Consider the following 12,725-nt stretch of genomic DNA (forward strand, 5'->3'; position numbering starts at 1 on the left):
GTTCTTAGAAAATTCCGACTATTAGAGATTTGAATTCCCTATCAGGTACTTCTAGTGCATTTTCTTCCACAGGAGTGTCATCTGGTGTTTTAATTTGGACGCCTACTGGAACCATCCTGTCCTGTTTTTGTAAATGTTTTGATATTGTCTGCTGTTTGGGGGGGCATTCAGTAGTTATTTTTCTCATTTATTGATTGTAGACTTGTTTGTTTCGTCCCTTTTTAAAAAAAAAATTTGACTATGTCTGAGCAGGCAGACCGTGTGTTCCTTATTGTTTGCTCGTCTGTGTGCTCAATACTTTTTGCCTCCTTCTCCAACTGGCAGGGTCAGTCACTCAGATATAGTACAGCAGAGCAGGTCTAGCTGAAGAGGAGTCACTGGGACGGGTTGTTTGTGGCACTTACTACAGTCACCAGGGTGGGTCAGTAATCAGTGCTGGGCAGGTTCCAGTAGGCCATGCCTGTCCTGCTTGGTGGTGTGATGTCAAGCGCATGGTGCAGGTAGGCAGGATGCAGCGGGGAGATTGTTATGTGTGGAGCTAAGATGGATATGGGAGAGAAGAGAGAGGAACAAGAGCCAAAAAGCATACAAACAAAAAAGAATGCTAGGGGAGCTTGCCGTTGGAATGGAGAAATGAGAGACTATGAAATGGAGAAAAACAGAAAGGGAAAGAGGAAGAAAAGAAAATAATGAATAAATAAATAAAATAAAATAAAAATCAGAAAGGTTAAAGAACAGCAAATTTCCCAGGGATCCCACCGATGCAGCTAAGAGGTCTGGGGAAGTCGCTCTCAGGTATCGCAGTACAGCCTGGCTAGAAGGCGTAGAGGTATACAATGCCTGGTATTCAGGGATCAGAAAGAGAAGGAAGATATAGACAGACGAGAAACTGAGCAATGAAGAAAGACAAAAAGGGAAAAAGAGGGAAAAGAAAATAAAACAAATTAAAAAAATAAAAAGAACAAGAAAAGACCCCAAAAAAACAGAAAAAAAAAAAACCCCAACAATAAAAGAAATACCCTCAGGGATCCCTCTGCACGTCTGTGGAAGCTGAAGGGGAGTTCCTTGCCACGCAGCTCCGCCTGGCCAGAAAGGGCTCCCAACTCAAGAAAAGGAAAAGAAAACTAACAAACAATTCAAAACGAACAGAGGAACAAAAGCCCCGGGATCCCACCAGTGCGGTAACCCAGACCGGGAAGCAGCTCCACACTCGAATGGAGCTCCGCAGCCCCTCAGGAAAAAGCAAAGATGGCACACGGAGCCAGGCACTGGAGCGAAAGAAGGGGGAGGCAGCAAGAGGCAAGTAAGAAATCCAAAGAAGCAGGAAAAAAAAAAAAAAGCAACACCAGCAGCCAAGAAATGGCACTCAGAGCCAGCTAGTGCAGGCTGGTGTTTCTGGACAAGAGACTGTGTTCATGGGAAGCAGAGGAGGCCAAGTGTGGGTGAAGGAGGATAGAGAGTGGGAAAGCGTATATCACAAATTGCCGGCGCTCTGGAGCCCCTCAGGAAGAAGCACGGAAGATGGCGCACGGAGCCAGGCATTCAAGTGAAAGGAGGGGGAGGTGGCGAGAGCAAGTGAGAAATCAAAAGAAGCAGAAAAAAAAAGCAACACTAGCAGCCAACAAACAGCAAACAGAGACACGCCCGCTTGGGTGTGTGGAATCCAAGCAGCCGGCGCTTCCCGGTCGAGAGACCATGGCTGCAGGAAGCAGAGGAGGCCGAGCCGGGGCGAAGAGGGGTGGGGGATGGGAAAGCGCACACTGCAAATTACCAGTTGTTTTGTCTCCCACTGGACGCGCCGTGAGGCTGCTTTCTCGTACCCCCATTTGCTGGTCTCCAATAGGAGTCCAAGATGGTGGATCCGCGCTGTGTTAGCTGGTAGGGGATCTCTGCATGAATCTCTCCTCGCTCTCCATTCTCTGTCAGTTTTCTCACTCCATTTGGTGATTGGCTGAGTTCTTTATCTCTTCATTTGATGTTTTAGGGTTTCAGGATTGTTGTATTCTCTGTTTGGCTTTGTTTTTCAGATCTTTGCTGTGAAGGGATGGTGTGGTGCTTCTGCCTAGAGCGCCATTTTGCTTGAACTAAAAAAAGAGCAGTTTTTGATCCACGTAACTTAGTTCATCCTCCTGGAAGTTCTATTTGCAGGACATTCATGCTTCAGCAAGCAGAAAAAGGTGCATGGTGCTAGAGCTGAAATAAGCCATGGGTAGCTCACTGGGAGAGGGAGGTACAGGGAAGCAGCTGCAGTCAGCAGAGGTGGAGGATGCAGTCTTGGCTGCTGGAGGTGCCCAGGCGCTGCCACCAAGCTAATCTCCTCACAACAGGTTTGGTCAAGTAAAGACTGGGCCCTCAGAAAAGTGGACACAGCTGCTGTCCTTTGTCAAGCTCCAGGGTTTTGAAAATAGCTCCAAAGGAATTCTTTCAAGATCCAGAGCCTCTGTGGCTGTAGGTGCCAATAAAGGAATCATGGGTAATGAGTGGATCTTTCCACAGGCCGCCAGGAAGCTGGCTCAGATGGACTGTGATGTCTCTCCTTCCTGTGGACTCTGGGAAGAGGGGTGAGAATACTTCTGGGCAGAGGTTGAGTTTTCCTCCATGCTTTGCATACATACTTAGGAAAAAAGCCATCTGGGGTACTCTTTCCTTTCCTTTTATTGTGTGACAGAACTTTATTAACATTAGCTCATTTAATATGAGTAGGTTTTTCAGATGGGGAAATTGAAGTTTAGAGATATTTTTGTTTTTTTCCTCAGATCCCTAAGTTAGTAAGATGAGGCCCAGAATCTGAATCCAGATCTGTCTAACTCCAATGACCTGTCAAAGTATAATTTTCAACTTTGGTTTCCTTTGTCATGTGCTAACTATATCTTTGTATGAGAATTGTGCCAAAGTTTTGATTAATTTATTACTGAGAGATTCAGGACAACAAACCTGGTTCAAAGGAGACTATGAGAAACCTATACACACACACACACACTCACCAGTGAAGGAAAAGAATGATGGCATATAATTGCCATTAGATGCAAAAATATTTAATGATGTAGAAGATAATCAGCCCACCTTGGGGCTGTCTTCTTTACCAGACAAAAATCATTTTATCTTATCTGCTTCCTACAAGTAAACAACTAGTTTTACACAGTCTGGTCTCCAATCAATAGTAAACAGTAAGGCAAAATAAAAAAAGTTCTATTTCCCTGGAGAGTCTGGCGACCCTTAAGCAAGCTTATTAGACATGCTCAAGCATGATACTGAGAGGAAAAGAGTCACTTTTGGGCCTTATTTCCAAGTTTTGGATCATATATTCTGAGCAATCAGTAACTTTAACTCTTCTGTTAAATTGTCTCCATTTCTCTTGCCTTAATTCTTCTCTCTTTCCAACCCACTCCAGTAAGGAATGTGGATGTGACATTTTGAACTTTTTTTGTTGAAAAGGGATCTGGACAGAATCCTGAGGTGATGGGAAAGTTGGGTATCTCTGAAACACAGGGGCAGGGCCCCTTGCAGCTCTCAGGTAACTGGGATGATACCAATGGCCTTCTGGTACGCTTCCTGGATTCTGGAGCTGCAAATGGCCAAGAACAGATCTGCAGACATTACCATCCATCACTCTTCACCCACCACTCAGTCATGAATGAGCTGACCTGTGATGGAGACCAGATACATGTGGAAAACAGCTGGTGACCAAGAGTTTGTCAGCTCAACTCCAAGTAGACAAGAGCTCTCAGTCTTTGCTGACTTAGGTCCCTAAAGGATCAATGAACTTTAGCCTAGAATCCTTTCACAGGCAAGTGTATAATCGCTGAATCGCAGTATCCCATATCCAGTGTGCCCGGCATCTGGTGTGGACAGCCTCCTGACACAAAGCTACCAGGTAAATTTGTGATACTTAGTGGCTTTCTGGTCACATGGAGAATTTGTGAATATAGTCAACAGCCTTAAAGAAACCAGCCGAGGGCTGCTGTGCTAGAGCCAGATATTCTCGCCTTCCCTGTGGGGTTCCATTCCCAGTCAACGCACCACAAGCAGAGCCACTATTTGTCTGTAGTGGAAGTTTGTGTGTTGCTATGATGCTGAACAGATTTCAGTGGAGCTTCTAGGCTAAGAGAGACTAGGTAGGAAGACCTGGTGATCTAATTCTGAAAATCAGTCAATGAAACCCCTGTGGAGCACAATGGTTCAATCTGCAATGAGCAGTGTTTTGTTTCATTGTGCATAGGGTTGCCATGAGTCTGGGGCTGACTCGATGGCAGTTAACAACAGTAACAACAATCTAAAATGAATTGACCTAACAGCATTTCATTGAACTTTAATGCAGCAGCAAACTTTGTCTTTGAAGCCGTCTCACTGTGGTAAGTCACTGCTGTACAAAACAGGATTTTCCCCACACATAAGCCCCATCCTGGAAGTGTGGACACCTAAACAGATGAAATACTGTGTGACTCAGCACACCAGGAATGGTAAAGATGCAAGTGCATGAGGTGGCTAAATGCTAAGCTTTCCCCGAGGGTGTGATTTTACAGAAGGTTCCACTATGTCCAAATACAGTGGTAGTGGGAGTAACATCAGTCACATAAGTCTAATGAATACAGGCCTCACAAAAGTTTAGGGATGTATGTGAACAAAAATGTCATTACCTAGTACAAACTTTTACCCACCACCTACACACTTGTTGGACCCTGAAGTGACTTTTTGTTCTCTACTGTCTATAGATGCAGAGGAAGTTAGAATTAGTCATTTACACATTAGTGAGTATGAATGATAGTATGATTTGTGAGATACACCTAAATAATAACCTAAATCAATCCACATTGTGGAGGAGGATGGTAATGATGCTTATTAAAGAGAGCCAGTTTTTTTGTTCTAAAAAGAGAAAAGAATACTTGACTAGCCATTTCACTTTATTTGAAACCAATAGATCCTCTAAGCTGTTAATGAAGTTCACCTCAGAATACCCAGTAGAACAATGCAGCATCATTAATGAGTTTGCCATCTTTTCAGAACTGACATAGTGAAGGAAGATGTCTGGCAGAGCATTCTCTGAAGCTTGTTCCCCAATCTGGTGACTGGTAGAGGTGTCCATTCCAAGGCCCAGGGTTGGTTTTTTGGTAAGTTGGTTGCTGTATGCCATCGAGTCGATTCCAACGCATAGCAACCATATAGGACAGACTAGAATTGCCCCATAGGGTTTCCTAGGCTGTAATCTTTACAGGAACTGATTGCCAGGTCTTTCCTCCTGTGGAGACGCTGTGGGTTTGAACACTTGATGCTTGAGTTAGCAGCTGAGCACTTAACCTTTGTGCCACTAGGACTCCTTAAGGTCCAGGGCAGTAGAGTAAAAGTGTTCTGCCTTTGGAGTTTGAAGATTTGAATTTCCAGTTCTAGATGTGTCACACTGTGGCCTTCAGTAACTCCTAGAACTCTTCAGGCCTGTTTCCCCATTTGTAAAATCTATAAATACTTTTCTAAGAGGAAATCTTTCACTGCAGTTCCAGAACTTGACATAGAGTGCTGTGCATCAAAAAAAGAAAGTGAGTCAATTTCACAGTGATGCCTTTGCTTTGTCTCATATCCAGCTTTCTCAAGGTTGCAAGATTCTTGGAGTTATTTCCAAAAGAAGTGTGCTCCCACTGATGTGAGCTGTTCTTTCAGAGTATTCAAAGGTGTGTTCAGGGTCTTGGAGTCGGTGGACCTCGGTTTGAATCCTACAGCCATTTCTTGCTAGCTGTGTGATGCTGGCCACTGTTTTGAACTATCTGTTTAAGATAGTCCTACCATATAGGTTTTTGTGAGGATTAAATAAGATAATACATGTAAAAGCCCTCAACATTGTGCCTGACACATAGTAGCTATCAGTTATTGAGTGTTTACTATTGTTATACATTGAACTGGTATTTGTAGAACTCCTGCTGTGTGCCAAATGCTGGGCTATAACAGAGGTTCAATGGAGAATGACTTACAGCCTCTAGGGTGAACTAATCTCACAATTTAGAGAGGGAGAAGGACACATACATGGGCAATTGCTGCACGTTATGAAAAATCATGGCCCAGAAGTGAGTCGAAAGTGGGAAGGGAGCACAAGGAAGGGGCACTCAACCAAGCCTTGGGGCATCAGAGGAGGCTTCTTGAAGGAGGCAACATATCCCCTGAGACGTAAAGGATGAGCTGGAGCTGCTTAATTCAGGTGGCGCAGACAAGCAAACTGAACAACGGTGAGGCTGTTTTTCCTTTTTGTGGATTGTGAGATCCAAAGCACAGCAGATCCTACAGGTAAATGTTCTTTCCTCACATTCAGAGTGTTGGCAAGGCCACGTCAGTAGAGACTATGACCTCCTTTATGTGTGTGTGTTTAATATATAGTTTTTCAAGAGAAATAAGTCAATCTGCCAAAAATGTTGATTATTAATCCTTGAAAGTTCAAGCAGAGGAATTAGCTTTAATTTCTTTTCCATTGCTTCATCTTCTTCATCTTCTGTGAATGACTATTATTACTACCATTAACATCATCGATATAATTATCATCATCGTCATCTTGGTCTATTTTGGGGACTTTCTGGAGAGGTTGTGAGTGAAGCCAGAGATGGATGAAGCCACTTAGCCTGTGTCAGACACCCTGTGGGAAGCACTGAGGAAGGAAGGAGAGTACAGTAGCTGGTATTTCCTCTCCTTCACACTCCATAAGACTCCTACTCCAATTTTATAGCTAGTTCCCAGTCATTCTTAGCTTAGCAGGCTAAGAGGGTTAAATAACTTGGATTTTTACCATCAATACTCTGGCCAAGAGGGGGAGTTTTGCCAGAATTGGGGTCTTCCTGGGACCCATAGCAATGTGGTCACTGCCAGGGTCACTCTGTATCCACATTGGTGCTCCCCTTCACACGATCCCATAGAACAAGAGTCCTGGGGGTGTCTTTGATGTCAGGCCCTGAACACTAGTCTGTTCACCATCCCACAGGTTGCCCTGATAAAGCTTGCTCTTATTCTTGCCAGCCCATCAAACCCCAAATCAAGTTTTTTTATTTAGAAACTTCTTTAAAGTCCAGCAATACTTCAACAGTAGTTATTTAAATAATTGCTTCTAGTGTTTTTTTTATCATCATGTGATAGATGTGGTGAGGGTAGAACTATGAGAACTATCCCCTGCCTGTTACCACACCTTCCAGCTCTTTGGGGCAGGAGAGGATGTGACAAATAGATGGGTTCGCTGACTTTGTCATCAAGGTGCTCAAGACTGGCAATTCCTGGCTCAGTGTTTCTGGTTCTTCCTTGGATATTTCACCTTCATTTTAAGGCATCGGCTTTGCGGGCCCAGAGGGCAAATGTTTGGAGGATACCAGCGTCTTCATATGGTAGGTAATAGGGAGGAAGCTAGTGGGGTTTCCTCACCTGTTACTTTCCCACTCTGCTCCCTCCAGGAGTGGCCAGGCTGACCTGGCAGCCATATACCATGAGCGCATCGATGTGGAAGGCCACCACTATGGCCCTTTGTCACCCCAGAGAAAAGACGCCCTCAAGGCTGTGGACACCGTCCTGAAGTACATGACCAAGTGGATACAGGTAACCTAAAGCAAGGATAACAGGTTTGACTATCTCTCCTGTCACTCTCTTTTTGTCTCCTTGACTATTACAACCTCAACATCTTCCTTCTCATTGTTGATAGCTGACTGGGCCATAACAGAGTCTGATGGGTCTCTTGTCTTCACTCAATGAGTGCCTCTTCAGGTACCAAGAGATCCCTTGTTTTACACTCAGTCCAGTGGTATTCAAATGGCCCAGATCTACAGTAGTACCTGAATTAGCTGGAGAGATGGTCCAGTTCTTTAGAATCCTAATCATTTTGGTTACCAACGTAGCTGGTACTTGGATGCCAGACCTGGGTTCTGGCCCTGAGTTTACCACATACATGCTGAATGATTTCAAGTAAGTTATATTTTAACTTTTGATTGCCTGATTTTTCATAGTTGGAAAATGGACAAAGATAATTCTGAAATTACTATACAAGTTTGTTGAAAGAGCCAAAAAGATGAAAACAGAGCGTATACTCTGAAAAACTAAAAATGCAGTATTTTTTTTTTTTTAGCACTTATGAAATGGGGTCTGTGCTTTCACATTCCTCTCCCCAAATTGCTTCCTTTTGTGATTTTCAACTGTGTTTCATCAGGGCAGAAGAGTAGGTGATTAAACTCAGAATTCAGAAAGTATCCTATTTTCTAGAATTTGAAGTTTTTTTTTAAGCCTCTTTACACAGTTTTCTGAGTGTAAGATGCTCTTTCCCAGTGCTATAATGACTGCCTTTGTCAACCCCACAGGAGCGGGGGCTGCAGGATGACCTGAATGTCATCATTTTCTCAGATCATGGGATGACTGATATCTTCTGGATGGACAAAGTGATTGAGCTGAATAAGTACGTCAACATGAATGACCTGCAGCAAGTGAAGGACCGAGGGCCCGTTGTGAGCCTTTGGCCTGCCCCTGGGAAACATTCTGAGGCAAGAAATGCCACTAAAGCTGGGAGGAGGGCCATGGGGCAGATGAGGGGAAGGGAGTGGGACACATCCGATTTGGCATCACTTTGTACTTCTTCCTTTTACTGTAGCTTTAATTCTGAAATATGGAGCAGTGTTAGGAGCTTGAATGTGGGGACAGATAATGTAGTTTTCCATTCACTTGTTGAATGACTTCTGTCAAGCTGTTTATCCTCCCTGGGTCTCTATTTTCTCTTCTATAAAATGAGGATAATGGTATCTACCTCCCTGAGTTTTAGTGAAGAGTAAATGAGATTAAGGACATGCAGCACTTAGCATGGGTCAAACACACCATAAGCACTTAATGTTGCTGTTGTCAGTTGCTGTTGAATTGGCTCCAACCCATACAACAAAACGAAATGTTACCCAGTCCTGTGCCATCCTCATGATCAGCAGCACGCTTGAGTCCATTGTTGCTTTCCAACCTAGGGGGATCATCTTCCAGCACTATATTGTGCAATATTCTGTTTTCATTGACTAATTTTCAGAAGTAGATCACCAGGACTTTCTTCCTAGTCTGTCTTAGTCTGGAGGCCCTGCTGAAACCTGTCCACCAGCGGTGACCCTGCTGGTATTTGAAATATTGGTGACATAGCTTCTAGTATCACAGCAACACACAAGCCACCACAGTACCACAAACTGACAGATGAGTGGTGGAAGTGCTTAGTAGGGATATTTTATTATTGGCCTAAATGCAGTACTTCTTAGGCAAATTTGGGGAATATCACGTGCATACATAGGTTGGGTCAGCTCCTTATCTCAGGAGCCACACTGCTTGGGTTCAAATCCCACCTCTGTCATCAACTGGTAACTGGGCAAAGTACTTAACCTGGCCCCTCTCTTCCTTCTCTGTAAATGAGAGTGGTCAGGTAATAGTAGCTACCTTCCTGAAGTGCTATAAAGCACACAGGAGCATGCCTACTAAACCCATGGCAAGGACTACATATATGTTAGTTATTACGGATCATCACTGTCAAGCAGGAGCATTCCCAAGAGGGTATGATTGAGTTTCCACAGTGAGGCAGGTATGGGACACAACTCCGCTCTTCACAGTCAGTGCTCCCCAGGAACTCACCACCCTGAGAGGATTTGATCTCTACTTACATTCTCTCAAAACAATACCTTCATCTTGCAGTACTTAGTAAATCACCATGAGAAAATGAAGAGGAGCAATGGCATCTCTGGCTGACTGTTTTGCCCTCAAGTTGCCTAACCACAGACTGTATGGCTTCTGCCCACTTCCAGACACTCATCTGGATCAGGAAGTGGCTTCTTCATCAGGGAGGCATGTTGCCAGTGGAAGAAGTCAACCACGGGGATGCCAGGAAGAGGCCCTGGTCCTGATGTCTCCATCCATCCTCTGGGCAGTCATGGGTATTGACGGGGTAGGCACGGGTCAGTGCAGGTCAGTTTTGGTGAGGGCTTTGCCATAGGCCCAGAAGGAGACCCTCCTCCCAATCCTGCTCACTTTTGTAGTAAATTTGTCTATTTTGCAAGTAGGGGGCAGTGGTGGTTTAGTGGTAGAATTCTCACCTTCCATGCAGGATACCCAGGTTCCATTCCCAGCCAATGCACCTCAAGCACAGCCACTATCTGTCTGTCACTAGAGGCTGTGTGCTGCTGTGATGCTAAATAGGACCAGGAATAAAGGCCTGCTGATCTACTTCCAAAAGTCAGCCAGTGAAAACCCTATGGATTACAACAGTTCAATCTGCAACCAATCTTGGGGAATGGTGCAAGACAGGGCAGCGTTTTGTTGCATTGTGCATGGGTCACCATGAGTTAGGGGCCAACTCAGTGGCAGCTAACAACAAATTTTGCAGTTAAGAAACAGTTTCTAACATGGCCACTCCTTCCCAGCTTTGCCCTGCTTCCCCAGGTGGATGCTTCTTTACTCTCAGCCCTCAGGATCAGGAACTGGAGGTGCTGAATATGTTTACACAATGTCCCCATAAACTCCGTAAGTGTGAAATCAGGAAGGATTTTTTACATATCATCAGGTCTCACAGTAAATGGCTTCTTGCAAAGAAGTTCTGTTTTCCTGGCAAGGAGGATGGTCTGTCTCTCCAATTTGGCACTCAGGAAAGTGCCATCTCCAGAACGCTTCAGCATCAACATCTTGTAAGCTGGAAGAGTTGCTTCCAAGGTGCTGTTTAAGTCAGGCAGTTGCAAGCAGCCTAAAGCAGTTGGTAGATTATTCAAAAGTGGGGGTGTGTTTGGGTGACAGTTTGTCATGTGATGGCACAACAGTTTGTAAGGCCTGTTCTGTGTCATCAGATTTTTCATTTATCCAGCATCTTTCTGCAAACGCACTCTTAAGAACTGTGGATTCCCTTATGTAAGAAATCATAACTCCTGAAACCACTAGAAACCATCTACAAAGCAGCCTGAAGCCTACTTATTTTTCAGAGTTGGGTTGATAAACTCAATTTTACATTATACCCAGGACTACATGTCTGATTTGGTTAAAGGCTTGCAGGTCAATATTAGCTGGTTGATATTATTTTAGCTACATTTAAGGTGCTATTAAATATTGGAAATATGTACAAAGTTTACATCTTCGTCGTGATGTTAGCAAGGTAATTAATGACAAACAATTACCAGCTCTTTTAAGTTTCGAGTGTCAGTAGTTAGGTCAAGTTGGAACAAATCCTTTTTCTTTGGCAGACCAATTTCTCATTTGTCTTTTAATTTTATTATGGCGTTTTTTACTTAGGTTTTTGTAATTTGTTTATTAATTACTAAGCAGATACAAAAGAATTAGTGTAAAATATGTGTAAGATGTAAAGGGTAGTGTTAACAATGGACACCTCATACTCACTAAACGTTTGAGAAATAAGGCACTGCCAGTACCTGGGCTACCCCTGTGTTCACCTCTTCTGCACCCTGAGAGGAAACTGGTCCTGATCTGTGAATGAGCATTTCCACAACTCTTTCTATAGCTTTACCACATATGTTGTTTAGTTTTGTAGTTATAAGAGCTTTATATAATAGGAGTACTCCTGGCTGTATTTTTCTGCTATTTTTTTTTCCACCATCTGAGACTCCTAATTCTTCCTTGTGTTCCCTGTAGCTGTAATTCATTCATCTTCATTGCTGTATAGTATTCCATTGTGGAAACACACCATGATTCACTGGCCCCTTCCATTGTTGGTGGGCATTTGGGCTGTTCCAGTTTGCAATATATATTCCTCTACATGTCTACAGGTGCACATATATGAGAGTTTCTCACTATATCTGTAGAGGTTGACTTAGTAAGTTATTAGGTATGTGAGACTTCAGTCTTATTAGATAAAGCCACATTGTTTTGGGAGGCACACAAAGTTTTTCATTTTTATGTATCAAATCTATCTGGGTTTTTTTTGTAATTTTTTTTTTTTTTTTGCTCTTACAAGACCTCCCTCCCAAGGTTAAATAAATATTCAAATATATTTAAGAAACAGAATGCAAAACTGGTTCTTCTTGGTTTTCTTTGCAGATATACAACACATTGAGACTGGTGGAACACATGACTGTCTATGAGAAAGAAGCCATACCAAGCAGGTTCTATTACAAGAAAGGGAAATTTGTCTCTCCTTTGACCTTACTGGCTGATGAAGGATGGTTCATAACTGAGGTAATTATAAAAAATATGACAGACAATATGTTCATTCTACATATAGTAAAAAGATAAATAATAATTATTCTGCTTTTACACTTAAATGATTTTTTTCACTATGTGTCATTAATTGCATTATTTCCTTATTTAGAGAAACAAGAGGTTTGATCAGGTGAATTTAGTCACAAACTATAGACGAGCCCAGAGTCATGGTTTAGACTTCAAGGCTCCAGACTCACTGTATTTTAACAAACAGACCTTAACTCAATTACCGAGACTTACAATGTAACCTGTTTAGTTTAAAGCGAAACAATTACTGCAAACTAAAGCAATTGCTTTAAGGCAGCCAAAAGCGAAGAGAGGCCCAGCTTTGCTTTCCACTTTTAGACAAATGTTTAGCAAAAAAAGACTCCATAGATCCAGTTCCCTAGTTTGCCAACTTGATTTTACAGAGGAGATTGTCTTGTATTTTTGGTCCAAACCCTAATTGCCTCATGCCTGAATGACTTCAACAGCCTCCTCCTTGTCTGCGTATGACATGGGGCCAACACGGAAAGGCCCAGCCTTCAGAGGAATCTGCCTTCACGTCATGTCTAGAATCA

At 43.2% G+C, this 12,725-nt stretch overlaps 1 protein-coding gene across 1 annotated transcript in view; it reads left to right on the forward strand.

The window, feature by feature from the left end:
• Positions 1-12,725, forward strand: part of ENPP6 (ectonucleotide pyrophosphatase/phosphodiesterase 6) — a 212,846-nt gene that overhangs the window by 181,758 nt on the left and 18,363 nt on the right. The window contains exons 4-6 of the mRNA XM_004389670.1: positions 7,416-7,557; positions 8,310-8,489; positions 12,004-12,141. Coding sequence (XP_004389727.1) covers positions 7,416-7,557; positions 8,310-8,489; positions 12,004-12,141 — 460 coding nt within the window. The remainder of the gene's footprint in view (positions 1-7,415; positions 7,558-8,309; positions 8,490-12,003; positions 12,142-12,725) is intronic.

Source organism: Trichechus manatus, unplaced genomic scaffold (assembly GCF_000243295.1).
Source record: "Trichechus manatus latirostris isolate Lorelei unplaced genomic scaffold, TriManLat1.0 scaffold00254, whole genome shotgun sequence".
NCBI classification, from domain to species: Eukaryota; Metazoa; Chordata; class Mammalia; order Sirenia; family Trichechidae; genus Trichechus; species Trichechus manatus.